This window comes from Condylura cristata, unplaced genomic scaffold (assembly GCF_000260355.1).
Source record: "Condylura cristata isolate star-nosed mole 26May11 unplaced genomic scaffold, ConCri1.0 scaffold00016, whole genome shotgun sequence".
Classification (NCBI taxonomy): domain Eukaryota; kingdom Metazoa; phylum Chordata; class Mammalia; order Eulipotyphla; family Talpidae; genus Condylura; species Condylura cristata.
In genome coordinates this window covers 1,456,389-1,472,424 of record NW_004567117.1, presented here as the reverse complement: position 1 = coordinate 1,472,424, position 16,036 = coordinate 1,456,389, and the positions used below count along the sequence as shown (strand labels likewise).

General features: G+C 34.7%; 1 protein-coding gene across 1 annotated transcript in view; it reads right to left on the bottom strand.

The window, feature by feature from the left end:
- Window positions 1–5,176: 5,176 nt before the first annotated feature.
- PTPN2 (protein tyrosine phosphatase, non-receptor type 2) overlaps window positions 5,177–16,036 on the bottom strand; it is an 87,573-nt gene continuing 76,713 nt past the window's right edge. Inside the window, exons 8-10 of the mRNA XM_004683719.1 lie at window positions 15,231–15,412; window positions 11,926–12,027; window positions 5,177–5,543 (exon numbers count right to left, since the gene is read on the bottom strand). Coding sequence (XP_004683776.1) covers window positions 5,522–5,543; window positions 11,926–12,027; window positions 15,231–15,412 — 306 coding nt within the window. The 3' untranslated portion in view covers window positions 5,177–5,521. The remainder of the gene's footprint in view (window positions 5,544–11,925; window positions 12,028–15,230; window positions 15,413–16,036) is intronic.

Below are 16,036 nucleotides of genomic sequence, written 5' to 3'. Positions count from 1 at the left end.
ATTTGCCATATTCCCACACATAACCAGACCAAACTCAGATTTTAGTATTTAAATGGAATCATGTAGTCATTGAATAATGTTTTCTACTTTGAAAAACTATTGCTTTCCAGCCAGAAAGTTAGTTTATATTCCATTTTAATATCACTTTTATCTTAGCTTTTTTTGTGTGTACAATTTACAGAGTTCTAGCTCTAATCTTTTCTGTGAGAACAGGAACATTTATACAGACTAACATTATTTTTGCTTCAGCCATTCTGATTTCTTTCTCCCTTCAACCCCCACAGCCTGCTTCAGTATTTCTCAGCTTCTCTCCTCTATACCTAAAGTGAGTTAACATAAACTTGGAATTCCTCAGTTCAGCCGCTAGAGGGTATCCTTGGGAGGTCCCCTTTCCCACTGACCAACAGAATTTTGTTTCTAGAATCTGGATTAAGTCAGGAACTGAGCAGAAATTTTACTGTTACGGTTTGTTCTTAGAGCGCCTCCCTACCCAAATGTATCTTGCCATCTGGAAAGAGCTCACTCCTTGGGTTTCCCAACATTCCCTCCAAGTGAAAACACAGTGACAAGGTTTTCATACCAATCTCATTTTGACACAACAGGAGCATTTCCAGCGGGGCTACGTCCTGTTGGGAAGAAATTCATCCCAAAACCCATAAAGTTAAACTGAATTCCTGATTCAATTAAGAAAAACTTGTATTGGGCCCTCCCTGGTGGTGCAATGGGTTAGGACGCAGCACTGCAAGCTAGTGGTAGATGCTTCAGTGCAAGTACGATTCCCAGCCCTGAGGTGACCCTCATGGCACGGCAGACCTCTCCTGACCCGCCCTCTGCTCCCCTCTGCAGTATACTTTGTCCATCTGCCTGTCCTCCCCCCATTCTGCCTTTGGTGAAGCCTCTCACTGACCTTCACCTCTGATTTATACCTTAGTTCTGTATGCATAAATAAATCAATCTTAAAAAAATTTATTTTTTTAATCAAAAGTAAGGTGATCATAACAGGTAAAGGCAGGTGTAACAATTTAGAGGTACTTCTTTGGCTTCAAGAAAATTCAGATGAGTCAGAGACCACCGGGCTGTTTCACCAGATTTGTAAACTCTGGATTCTTGTTACCACTGTCCTTTCAAAACTGTGGCTTCCATGGTGATACTAAAAGACCATACATTGGCAATACAGGCACATCTAACAAAATGTTATCAAACACTGTGGTCCCTTCTTCAAACAAACTTCTTGTAAGGCCACATTCTTATCTAAGGAACAGCAGGGTTAGTGCCCAAATATTCCTTAATATTATCTCTGCCTCTGATTTTCCTAGTTTTGAAAGATCATTTCTCTTTATCTAAGTAGGTACCTCTGTTTATTTCCATCACAGCACATCAATTTTCATTGCAGGTATGCTTATTTACAAGCTGTGAACTTCAGTATATCATGTTTTCTCCTCTTACATCTAAATAAGCAATGCCTAGTACAGTGTCTGTACACAGTAAATATTCAGTATTCACTCAAATGAGGAAGACTAATTCCAGAGTTTGGTGTGCCTGCAATGTAGGTGCTCAATAAGGAGACTGAGGGGTAACCTGGCGAGGGCTATGGTACTCCTTTTGTATGAGAAGATCCTGACGTGGGGGAAAAAACCCTGAAAAGTCAGAATATTCCACAGCTGGTTTTTGCTGGATCCTTTTTGTTTGTTTATGGCTGTTTCCAAGAAGTATGATTTGTGTTTGGCCATTCCCAAGAAGCATAGCAATTGTCCAAATATACAGTCAACATAAAATCAATAATTACTTCATTGGATTGATTGGTTTAATAACAATAGCATTGTACACAGAACGGCACAATTGTTGTAAAATAATTAATACTCCTCTGCTTGAAAGGGCTGGCACAAATCTGGGTCCCACAATGAGAGACATCTCACAGTCCAAGAATTCTGGGAACCAAAGGCTGCAATAATTTCCTGCCTAGAGTCCAATAAAAAATCTATAGTTTTAAGTAACAGTTTCATTTTCAGAAGTTTTCCTACTCTTTCCTCTTTCACCCCAACCCTTTTTCACATAGAAATGTTTTTTAGGTAAGATTAATAAGTGACCATAAAGAAATTTTCCACTAATTCTTATGTTAGATGTAGAGAATAGGTTGACAAAACAATTGCAGAAGTAGTGATTAATAGAAGCTTTTATAAGTCAAAAAAGGTTTTTTTCCCTTTGGGGTAGGGAAATGTCAGTGCACTCAGCGTTGGTGTTTTTCAGACTCCTGATTTCTTAACATTAGATCCTGTACCTTTAAGATATACGTTCATTGAGATATTAACACAATGATTGCTTTAGTTGTGGTAGCTACCTGATCACTAGAGAAACATTTTATTGTTTACTGATCACCATAGAATTATTTCGTTTGATAACTGATCACTATAGGAATATTTCGTTTGATGACTGATCACAATAGGAATATTTTATTAATGACTGATCACTAGGAACATCTTGTGTATCAATTGTACTTTTTATGAATGATGAATATCACAATCTCAATAAGAGATCAAAAAGTCCTGAGCCCTCTTTAAGAAAAATGTGATGATTGCTAAGTTTTCTGCTTTATGCACATGCTGATGTAATCTCACCACTTGCTTGTAATGTATAAAGACCTGCTGGGACAATTAGCAGAAGATTCTTTTACCTTTTTACCCTATCTTTTCTCTCTTCTTTTTCCTTCTCCTGCAGTCCTTTCCTGCAGAGACCCTCACTACCTCAGCTGAGGCTGGTCTTCAGCAGCAACCACATGAAAACATGGTGCTACAAGCTATTGGTGTAGAATTTAAAATGACAGCAAAATTCCTTAAGGTGTCATTAGAGACTTTTAAGTGTGGTAATAGATCTTTTTATCACTTGAGAGGCTGTGCAGAGTAAATTGACACAAACAGGTGTGCCACAGTTGGCAGGACAATGTATCGCTGTAACCCACGTATGTAGTGAAGGTCTAAAGTAAAGCAGGAGTACTGTCAGAGCTCTTCAAGGTGGAGAACTTTGTGACAGGCTGGCTGGAGAGCCTAAGTGGAACAATTCAGAATGAATTTCAGGTTTCTGGTGGGGCCACCGTATAAAATGGGAAACAGGAGGAAGAAGGGGTGGAGATGGAGATACTATCCATGTATGGGCTTAACAACTAGATCAGAGTTGAAGTTTTCTATAATTAGCAGAGAGACAGTAGATGAAGACTTGGGCAAAGATGAGATCATTCAAGGGGGATTAAAATTATAACTATCAAAGGTCCTAAAGATGGCGTTCTTGGAATGCCAACATTCAAGAGTAAGGCAGGAGAGAAACAATCAACAGAATGAAAAGACAACCAACTGAATGGGTAAAAACCTCTTTTAACCATGTGTTCAATAAAGGGTTAACCTCTAAAATATGAACTCCTACAGGTCAATAGCAGGGAAGTAACCCAGTTTAAAAAATCAGCTTAGAATCTTAACAGACATTATTCCAAAGACAAATGACTGATAGGTACATGAAGATATGCTTAACATCACTGATCGAGGTAAATGCAAACCAAACCACAGTAAAATACTCTATTTCCTGTTAGGATATTATTTATAGATAGGCAGTGCCTTCCTACTTGCTAGATGGGATGCTGCCTGATTCAATAAAAAAAAGGAAAAAGACAAGTATTACTGAAGATGTGGAGAAACTAAAAGCCTTGTGCTGTTGGAGAGAAAGCTAACTGTTGTAGCTCTATAGAACTGGATGGTCTTCAAAAAATTTTCTAGGGTATAACATGACCCAGCAAGGCCACTTCTGGGACTTTATTCAAAATGCCTGAAATCAGGTTCACTGTAGCATTATTCATAATTAAGATATGAAAACCTACTTATTGACAGATGATGTAAACACAAAATGGAACCAGTCTTGAAAACAGAAATTCTGCAATATGCCAGTATATGAATGAACCTTGATATTGAGAAAAGTTACAGGAAGACAAATACTGCATGACTCCTTATATAAAGTTAGCTAAGATAGTCTAATAGGACCTAAGCATAGATGGTAAATGACAGGAGCTAGTGAGAGGGAGAAATGGAGGGCTAATAAGCACTGGACATAAACTTCTGTTAAGCAAAGTGAAAAAGTTTGACTAGAGATGTATTGTTCAATACTAGTTAGTCACTGATAATGGGTTATAATTAGTTGAAGGTAGATCTCATGCTAAGTGCTTTTATACAGTAAGTTAAAAGAAAAGTTATGAAGAAGCAAGATGAGGAAAATCCAGAAGAGATGTTCAGGAAAGAGTTCAGGCAAGAATGAAGAACAAAACCTTAATTTGTTGTAGTACAAGCTAAGAACTTTCTGGGTCATTTTCAGAGTGATAAAAGGAAAGTCACACTTATTGTGGTAAAGATTACATGGCAAATGAAGAAATAGGTGACTGAATATAGGTAACTTTTTCAAGAAGCTTTATTGACACAATGGGAAGATTATCCTGCTGTACCACTTTGTAGTATCCTTCATGCAGCCTTTTAGGGAAGATTTAGGGTTGATGGCTTGCTTACTAATATAGACCAAAAGTCCAGGAAGGCAAGGCAGAAAGGAACATAGGCAAGTAACATTAATAGATGAAATAGATGTATTCAATGAACAGTATTATAAAACACTCACAGTTGGGAAAACAGAAAAACAATTGTGAGTTGTTATATCCTTAACGTGATGTTCACATGATGCAGAAATTTGATATCTCTGAATATCATTAGTAACTAAAACCGAGTGGATACAGAACTCAAGTCCATCACTTGACTGGGAAATTAGTAAAGAGAACAAAAGCTTTACTTAGGAGGGAGCCCTTGGTATTCTGTAACAGGAAATGCTTGTGGATCACAGAATTCACATTGATTAAAAAAAAAAAAAACTGCACTGAATTTGAAATTAATTTTGACAGGAAGGAAATTATCTATTTTTATTTTTCCAAGTCATAAAAGAAAGTCTAACTTTTCTTTTGTGCCTATCATTTAACCTATATCGAAAGGCTATTACGAGATAACCAAAGAAAAATAAAAAAAATAGGTGACCAACATTTTGAACCAATTTCAATTTAAGTGTCAACTGCTAATTATAAAACCCGGAGAGTAAATCTATTAAAGAACACTCATTATTTGGAGCAGAGTTGTCCTAAGATAATGCACACAAACCAAGGCTATTTAATAAAAATATTTAATGCTGCCAAAAAGTATAAAAATACAATAGGAATGGCAGTACAATACAAAGTAGTCTCTTCTAACTTATTTCTTTTACATCTTCCTACATTTCATACACACATTAAAAAACTTAACAATGCATCAAATTATAGAGTTCTGCAAAGTCTTCTGCTGGTGGTGCTCTTCATCCCCTGGATGTAAGTTTACTTTGTAAACAGACAAATATGAGGCAATCTACAGGTTTTATCAAGCCTCACTTAGTTTCCGGAGTGGGCTTCAGTTCTTGCTTTGCACATCAATGGTTCAAAATTTATAGCTGCAGAATATTCTCAAGTCATGAATATTTAGGTGTCTGTCAATCTTGGCCTAAAACATAAAATAAGAAGTCATCTATTCAATTCATATTTACCAAACACACTGACATACATAGATGTACACAAACATAAAAGGACAAGAACTCAAATGGGAACCAAAAAACATTCCAACATATCACAACCACACTAAGTGTTCCTCTTGTTATTTAGTAAAACTGCCTACATGCTATATTTTAAAAGACTTGGTGGTGTGAGGTCGACTCATGTTAACGCACCAGAATCTACATTCTTTTTCAAAAATCACTTAAGTATTTTTTTAAGTCATCCTGCATAACATAAGAAATTAACTTCTATGTGAAATACTGACAGACAGACAGGTTTAAAAAAAAGTACCCACAACAGTTTAGCAAGATTATATGTGCTAGACTTACCAATACTTTGGAATTCAATGCAAAAGTCTAATCCAATTTGGGACCTCCACTGTATCATACTGCTAAAAATATTATGAATGTAATGTATGAACATAAATTTGGCTTATATCTTTAAATCATGGACTGTTAGCATATACTTTTGGTCTTAAAGGACAACACTATGATTATAACATTATAGAACTGAAGTAACATGGTTTAAGTTACTATTATGAAAGAAAACACAGACATAAAATAATTGACAGATTTATTGTATTTTAATGTCAAAAAGTAAAAATTAGTTTAAACAAGCAATAGACAAAAATAGCTAGTTTAAGGGCAGACTGAATATTTGTTATTTCACAGTAATTTCAAATAGCTACAATTTTGAGGTCTATAGTAATTCCTTTCTTCCCCAATGTTCCTCATTATCACAAAAAAACCCAACACTCAAATGTAACTTGGTCATTCTATTTCTACATGTATATACATAAGTAGGAAATATAAATCACATTCACATGTTTAGTGAAAATTCTTCCACTACTGTAAATTGGGCTTCTTCCTGCCTGTTGGTACTTCTATTGAAGACAGCATAGTAGTTATAAGCACCTAGGTTTTCTGAATACCTTTTACCTGCTTTTACAGAACTGACAGAGAAATGTCAAGTAATCAAGAAAATAATCTCATTAGATGTCTGTGGGCCCCAACTACAGCTGCCTATTAGGTGATCAATGGAAGCTTTACTGACATCATTGCACCAGGAAAAGTCACTTCTTATTGATTCTGATGCTGAGTACTATGTACTTATTTCCCATGCATTCAAGAAACCTGCTCTCTAAAATGCAAGAACTTCTGCTATCAATTAAAGTGAATTAAATAATGGCAGGTTTAAAAAGTATTCTGCTATTTCAGCATTTCACTGGTTGAATGGTAGTTCAAATTTGGTAAAAATTGTGATTTGCACCACTTAAAAGTAATGCAGATTAACTCTAGATTTAAGTATTTCTCTATTTAAATATTTGGTTTAAATATTCCATAAAGCCAGAGTAAGTGTAACAAATTGGAAGTATAAAGTTTGGAGTTAACGGGAATTCTACAGATTAGAACTTGAATCTCGGTACACAAGCTGTGTGATCTTGGGCAAGTTATTAATTCTTTGACACAATTTTTTTTTGCAAATCAGGATAGTATGACATATCTAGAAGAGTTATTATGCACGTTAGATTTAGATTATGAATTCAGAATAATTGGCAAAACCGTATTCAAAATACAGTTGCACCACAGCATCTGCATTCAAGATACTCTTACTGAGAAAGAGTGGTAATTTACAACTAAAAGTTGAAAAGTCACATTTTTTTTCTCTGTAAATATTCTCAGGGAAAATACAGGAAGATGAAAATACTGGAATAGTGTTAACTATTTTCAGAAGACTATTTGAAAGACTTAGCAGACAAAGTGGACTTCATTTTAGGAAAAATATGTTAAAATTTGTTGTTTTATTTAACAAAACAAAAATAAAAAGGGCTCAAACAAATCAAATAGGATCAGTGGTTCTGGTATTGCTCTTGGACAAAGTGGCCCACAGCACTGCCCACTGCCCTTCCACATATCATCCTGGGGAGTGCATGGGTCACTTTACAATGGAGCAGTACAACCTCCACAGGCCAGCTCCATGACTTAAGTGTTACCAAACCAAACTGTACCTAGCTAAGTTTTGCCACTACATATTCACACTGTTTTACTGAAAAGAATCACAAAAATTTCTCTAAAGTAAAAAAAGCACTGCTTATAGACAGAATCAACTTACCTACATTCCCTTTCCTGAAGTCACCAAACTCAAAATAACTTGTCTGCATAGTAGAAATTTAAAATATAAACAAGCAGCACATCACACACACACACACACACACAGAAAACACTAAGCCAAATTAAAATGACTATAAAGAATTTGATGTTTTGCTTTACAATTTTTAAAGAAATGTAACTCTCCTTACAGCTCCCTAAAGCATTCTATGTAATGGAAAAACATTACTGCATACTCTATAAACAGTATTAAACCCTACAACTCCCATATTCCACTCTTAGTTATGAAACCAAAATAAAAGGAATTCCAAAGACTGAACTTTCATTCTCCAAGTGGACTGCACAGAGATGCTCTGAGCTTTTTCAAATCTTTTCATTGTTAGGCAGTACTGATAAAGACAAAGCCTCTCAAGCCAGCAAATAATTCTTGTATATTGAAGTGGCAATGCTCTGTGATGCAGTAAAAAGCACACAACATGAGGAGAGAATAGCAATGATACTAAGACAGAAATTTTCTCCCAAGGTGTTTCCAGAATCCAGTAGTGAAAGGAGGTAACCGTTCTCTGAAGACTGTTGAGGGAAAGCGTTTGTGCAGAATTGCTCAATGTTGTTCTTGGAACAATCTTAACGTAGTGAATATTGAGAAAATTCCTGCTGCTGAGAGAAAAACGAGACAGCCAAATTCATACTATTTTCCTAGAAGTTTTTTCTTTAGAACACTACCTATGAAAGAGAGTAACTTAAAATCCCCAAATTTTGGTAAAGAATGAAATGGCTCTATTATAGCCAGGTACATGGAATCAGTGAGCGTGCAGTGTCTGGCTGAGGCTTCCCACCTGAGCAGGTATTTGTGAGACTTACACAACCCGAGGGTCTCCCCACTTTGGCATGGTACCACTCAAATCTTCAATGGAAGAAGAGGTAGCTGTAATTCCTAATTATCCACTGTTGTAGTGGATATTGGTATTTTGTCCCATAAACAGCTTGTGAGTCCGTTGAAGACAGAAATAAGAAAAAGTGGAATCAAGTCCAAACATATGAACTGGGAAAACAGATGAAGGAAACAGGTCACCTCCAGAATAATCATCCAGGAATGACCAAAATCAATATTGTAAGTCAAAAAAACTTAATTTTATTAGGTGGGAAGATATGATTCTATTTTTCCAAGTTTTATCTGTCATTTTTTTTTTCCACAATGATTGAAGGAAGTTAAAGTCAAATAAAGGCTTCTTAAAGTAAAAAAGACTTAGTTGTTGGCAGTGGATAAATGAGAATGTAGCACAGATAGATCTGCTGTACACTTAGTTCCAGTTAGGGAAAGGCACATCAAGTTCTGCCCTCAGTGAACCTGCCTCTGCTAAGTGTGCTACAGATTTCCTCTCTATTCTCCACCCTACTGACCCACAAGAGCTTACTGGTAGTTAAGCCTCTGTTAAAGGAGCAATTCCTAGACGCGAGCTGGAACATAGGGAGAAACGGTGATATATTTAATGACACTAGATTTGTAACAGACATGAAAAAAAAAAACTCTAGAAGATCTGTATTGTAAAGTAGAAATTGAACCAGAACAGATATTTTAAACTGCACAATATATAGGCAGGCACTTTGAAAACCACAGGTATTCATTAAAAAGGAGGATATAATAGTCAATAAAAATAGTTATAATTAGCTGATCTGGATCTATTTAAACAGAATCAGAGAGGGAAATGACTTACAAAAGAAAAGTCTTTGGGAATTACCTTGTTCTAAAATACAATATCCACACGAGACTTTTCAATGATAGTTCCACCAAAATGTCAAATCTCGGGCAGATTATGGTTTAATAATTGCTATCATTCACACCTACCTTAAAAATTTGATGTGAAGATTAAACAGAATAATATAGTAAAAATTCTTAGCATAGTGACTGGCACACAGTAAATGGTCAGTAAATGGAAGTCACCATCACCCTGAATTGATGCTGAAAGCATAAAAGGAATGGATATAAAACTGGAGTATTATCCCATGTCACAAAATGCTTTTTAAATCAATGTGCATTTTTACTTGATGCCATTACTTCTAGTTTATTTAAAACTAGAATTTTAAATAACTAGTAGGTGGCATCTACTGAAAGTAATATTACTGGTAAAAACCATACTATCCATAAGGAACTGCTTGGAGGAGGAAAGATGACTAATTCTTGAAGAAGTTCACCTTTAATTGTTCTCTATCCTGAACACTTATGAGAAACACCATCCAGAAGTGCAAAAGGTAGACAAAAAGTAAAGCTGAAATATTGAGTCCAATTTACTCTGTAAAGGGGCCATGTGCATGGTTATTGTCATTTGTTTCCTGTAAGAAATTTTTATCTTTTTGTTTAAAACAAGTCTGTCCTCAAAAGAAATTTAGCATGGTTTATTCATACTTGACTGACAGAGTAACAAACTGAATTTTAGCAAAAGTAAACCAAGGCAATTTGGAAAAGAGTTTAAACAATGACCTAAAATGTTAGGGTCTTAGTGCCTGAACACAGGTTTAATGCAGACAGATGTAAAGAAAGGTCCCTCTTACCTCCTTTCCATTTAAAGGTTATAGAACTCAGTAATACTGAATTATGACACAGGACAAGTTATACAAATCTTATTTAATATGTAGTATTACCTACATCCTGCTTTCACATTTTCAGTATAATTAAACACATTCAGAAAGGTTACTCACATTGCCTCAAAATAGCTATACCAATAGTTTTCAAACCATTTTAAAAATTGTAACCGTCCCCTTCAAATACTTTTTTTTTAATGCAGAAATCTTACATAGTATATAAAACATAAAGAAAAGATGGTTTGGCTGAAAGCAAAGGTTGGTAGCTTTGAGTCTTCCCCACTACTTCTTGGCGACTACTTAGAAATCCGAAAAGCAGAGTTTGAAAAATCACCAAAATGTGATTTTATAACTTGAGATTTAAAATTCTAACAACTAGTTAAAGTCAAACAAATTAACACTGAAGGGAATGTTGGGATCTGAAGAAAGCTAGCACTCAAATGAGCAGTTAAATTCAATAAACAATATAAAAAACACCCATGAATAAGTTAAAGGGACAATGTAAGGTTTGTACATCATCATACTATTTATTGAAGTAAATTATTTTGAAGAAAAAACCTGAAAATATTTTTACTTCAAAACTTCAGTCTAGTAAATTGAAATATAACTGCTCTTTATACTTATCTCCTAAATCGTGATTTACCTCAATTGCAAATTAGGATAATTAACATTGAAATTTTCATGAAAAAAAAAAAAAAAGACAGAATTAATAATGGGCTTTACAGAAACCAATTTCTTTACAAAGTCTTGACCAACTGTTACCTGACTATGCCAGTAAGGAGAATTTTCCTTCAAAGTTATTTTTAGGGAAAAATTTTGTTTCTTTGTTTTTCTTTTTAAAATTGGGAAAACTGTAAAACATAAAAGAAATGCAAATATAAAGTAAAAGTTGCTTACTCAGAGTTCTAACTGCTCATATCAAATTTTTCTTTAGGAAAATGTATCCAGTACAATTGAATCAATACACACTTTATTGTTTTTATGGTAACATATTTTTCAAATTGAGCTTTTAAAAAGTTTACTTAACTACAAAAGATTAAGTAGATACTTATAAACCTTATTTACCCTGAAATGTTTAAGAATATAAAATGTTGATGTCCATATCAATAGTACATTATACAATACACACATTATTTAAAGATCATTTTACTTTCTAGTAATAATGTAGATAAAAACCATAATATTTATTGCTTTTATCAAGTGCAGGTTAAAATCCAAATAGCCTCCAAAAACAAATCCTGTGATAAAGGATTTTTTTCAGTCTGGTCTGGTGAAATATGCCTAACATGTATGAATACAGTTGCAAAATGTACCAGTTTTAAACAAGCATTAAAGTCTTTATTTTAGGTAGCCATTTACAGTTTGGGAGCAGCGTCCTGAGATGTTGGGCTGAGACTGAATACATCACTTCTCTGGTTGGTGTCTATTCTATTGCACTGTTTTTGGGGAATGAGGAATTTGTTAACAGACAAACCCTTGTAATTAATGCAACACTACTAGCTACTAGTGCAGAAGCTTGCTGGGTAAAATTAAGTTAATTATAGGAGAGCTTGCTGAATGAACAGTGTCCAGCCAACAAAAGCGCCAACCAAAATGACTGACACAAACCCCATCTTAGTGATAATAGGTTGCCAATATAACCACCTTTTTCTTTTTCGTTCAGTCTCATTTAGCCTCTGTTTCATCTGCTGCACCTTCTGAGCTGTATTAGCTTTTCTATCCTCTCGGATACGTTTCCGTAGAACACTATATAAATGAAAACAAAGAAAAAGAAGAGTTTAATACTGAGGACCTAATAAACACAAATAAGCCCCCTCCCCTGCATACATATTCTCTCTTGCTCTCATTCAAACATGAGAATTAAAAAAAGATAAAACCTCAATATTCTAAGTGGTCTAGGGATGTACTCCGATAATTCAGTGAAAAAATTATGGTAGTTTCATATTAACATACTTTCAGTAGGACCCCAAAGTTTAGTGCTTTATTGTCTTGAAACATGTACAAGAACTATCAATTTACTTTCTTTCTAGAAGAAATGGGAAGATGTGTGTTCTCTAGCATATTCTCTCTGTTAGTATTTAACTCTGATTTTTCAAAGGCACCTGACAGAATCTATCTAATAAATGTTCCTGAACATTCTGCTGAGAGTGCCCCTGTTCTGTTTGTCTATACGTGGTATGTTCCCATTTTTCTATTCAGTACAGTATTTTTGTTCCAATAGAAGATCTTTGACTCCAAACAGATTGGCCAATGGCAACATTTTAGCTAGAATTTCTTCCCTTTAAAAAATTTCTCAAAGAAAAAAAAAATTTCTCAAAATCAACCCTCTCTTTTCACTTACTGCTTACATTATAGCAAATTTACTCAATTTTCCTGCTTCCAAATTAAACATATCTACTGTAATTTCTCAAAAACATGATTTTAATGCTTTAGGTGGTCAGGAAAGTCATGATGTATATTTTCTGGTTTTCAAGCAAAAATGTGCCAGAACTTTTCCAACAACCCAATCATTTAAAACACCTTAAATGCTTTCTCAGTGTCTACTATATTAAACTTTTTTCCTGGTTAAGACATTATATCTGAATCTAAATATGAGGAACCCTGGTTACAAGGCTTTTATAGGGCTTTTCTTTTTTTAAGAGAGAACTGGTCTACAAGATGCAAAAATGTTGATGTTAATCGAGAAAAAAACGTGGTAAGCAGTTTCAGGCTAAAGGAAACTTAGGAATGCCTCAACCCAGTACTATGCAAGATATTCAAATAGATCCTTTTCTTTTTAAATAGAGTTTAGGATCATGAAAATGTTCCAAAATTAGATTATGGTGATGACTATCCAACTCTAAATATATTAAAATCCATTAAATAGTACACCTTAAATGAATGAACTTTATGGTATGTAAATTATCTCACTAAAGTTATGTTTTTAAGTTATAAGGTCAATTTTTTTTACAGAGAAATTAAAGTACTGTAAAATATTTTATAGTGTTTTACTTTATTAATGCCAAATATTGTTAGACTATAGGACTCTTCCAGATTTTGCTATTGGTACTGTAAAATGCTACAGCTACTATGGAAAACCATTTGGCAGTGCCTCAAAATATTAAACATATAGTTATTGTATGACAAAGCAGTTACATTGCTAGGTACATACATGAGGCAACTGAAAGTATATGCCTTGCTATGTACAACATTGCTCTTGCCCAACTGGTTCTTAGTTTTTCCAAATTTGCTTCCCTCCAGAAATGTGCTCTTTTCTCTGGGCCTCTCATTTCCTCTATGAACTTTTCAACTCCTAAAAAACACTTCTGTTCTTAATTTAACAATTTTTGTTTACCTTCCATAATATATTTGCAATTTTAATATATTTTGTTTAAGTGTGATAATACTTTCTAATATCTTTTTCGCTTTTACTTATCACATACAAAAGTTCTGTGGTGCTGAAGCATATCTAAACATTTCTTATAATGACTTGTAAAAACTAATAAGCAAAATTCATTCTATGAGCTAAAAATCCACTATGATAAATATGTGTGTACTTGCCAGTAAAAATAATTGTAAGTTGTATTCTAATGAACACAAAACACATAAAATAATGTATATAAAGCGCCTAGCCCATGGAGTTATCCTTTCATAGGCACCTAGATTTGCTTCTGCCAGGAACCTGGAGTCATCATCAATTAGTTTCCAATTTAGATAAAATCTTTGACATGTCTCATTTTTACCTTTCATTGTAATTCAGGAGACAATTATAACTTTTATCCTGTATAGTACAGTAATGTAGTTTACCAAAGAAACCCAATTATGAGCATACTTAATGTTATATGATTACTACTGGAGTTTAAAATAATTGGTTATACATATAATCATGAAGATTTTTATTACACTTGGGGATACCAGTTGAGATCGGGACACAATTATTCCATATAAAATAATGGAAATGAGGTGCTTATGTCTCTAAGATAACTGCATGTTTCATACAATGGAGTAAACACAAATACCAAGGGATGCTTTTTATTTAGACTAAGAAAATCCCCAAGACATAAAGTATTATTCCCAATTTATGACAAAATAAGATCTTTTTCAATCTGGTTGGGCCTCAGGAAGCCATATCTGTGTAATATAGCATGTCAAGTATGACTTAGCTGGGTTTGCCCTTATGCTTAAACAGTTTAGGCTATAAAGGAAATGTCTTTATAAAATACTTCCTGTATTGGCCATGGAAGACTGTGACATTACAGAGTCACACAGCAGACTACTGCCATTATATGTCTCAACAGACACACTTGATAATATTTAAATACACAGGAGTAGGTTTCCTATGACTTTTCATTTATCCATATCACAGCATTCTGGGAAACACTGGTTTTCAAACCTGCCCTTGGCAGCAACCTATCACAGGAAATATGTTACCATCAAAACTGAGTAGCTCCATATATGTCCATGTTTGTAAATGACACACTCATACATTTATGTATATAAACAGTATGTATATAAACACACAGAATTTATGTTACTATTTGTGACACTTGAACTATTTTATTCCCTTAGACTCCAACTACTATTTTTTCACATTCTATTATTAAGAAAAGCTTTTTAGGGCCCTCCCTGGTGGCGCAGAGGGTTAAAGCACTGCATTGGGAAGCTAAAGCCACTTCCACATGAGTTCGATTCCCCCCTGCCCCGGAGGTGACCACATGGCGTGGCAGACCTCTCCTGACCCGCCCGCTGCTCCCCTCAGCAGTGTACTTCGTCGATCTGCCTGTTCTGCTCCCCACTCTGTCTCTGGTGAAGCCTCTCGCCGCCCCTGAACCTCTGACCTGTACCCCACTTCTGTATGTGCAAATAAATAAATCTTTAAAAAAAAAAGGGGGGGGCCTATATTTACATCCATTGAACTTATTAAAATAAAAATTCTAGTCTTCTCAGCCACATTATTGCAACCAGCTTACCTCTCACTGTTCTCCTCCACAGCATCTTGCATTTTAGAGGATAGTCCTGTATATTTGTCACCCATCAGTTTTTCTTCTTCTAGGCCTATCCTGTTGCCATTATATTTTTCAGTCATTATTTTGGTTGGTGAATGATCAAAAGCAGGACATAAGTCTTCCTTAGAAAGTTCTTTCCACCGTTTCTAGGTAGGGAAAAGAAACAAGAAACAAATGCAAACAGTACAATATTGGCTTACCTTTAAAAAATGGATTTACTGATGGAAAGTCTGTATTTATCTTAAAAACCTTTGATGAATGAAAAAGTATACCATCTCTTCTAGTATGTGCATTTTGAGTTCAAAATTTAAAATAAAAAGCATTTAACAATTATGTATATCAGTACATAAATTGTATTAAGCTATAGTTAATAAACATATTTGAGACAAGATCTCACGCTGTCACTAAAATATTAGTCACAAGTCAGTCCACTAATTGGGAAAACATTTTCTCACACAAAAGTAGTGATAAGAGACTGATCACAAAAATATACGGAGAACTGACGAAACTCAACAAAAATAAACAACCCCATCAAAAAATGGACAGAAGAGCTAAAAAGACACATCGCCAAAGAGGAAATGCAGATGGCCAACAAGCATATGAAAAAATGTTCAACATCACTTGTAATAAGGGAGATGCAAATTAAAACTACCTCACCCCTGTGAGAATGGCACATCTACAAACAACTAGCAACAACAAATGTTGGTGAGGATGTGGAGAAAAAGGAACTCTCCAGCACTGCTGGTGGGAATGCAAACTAGTACAACCAC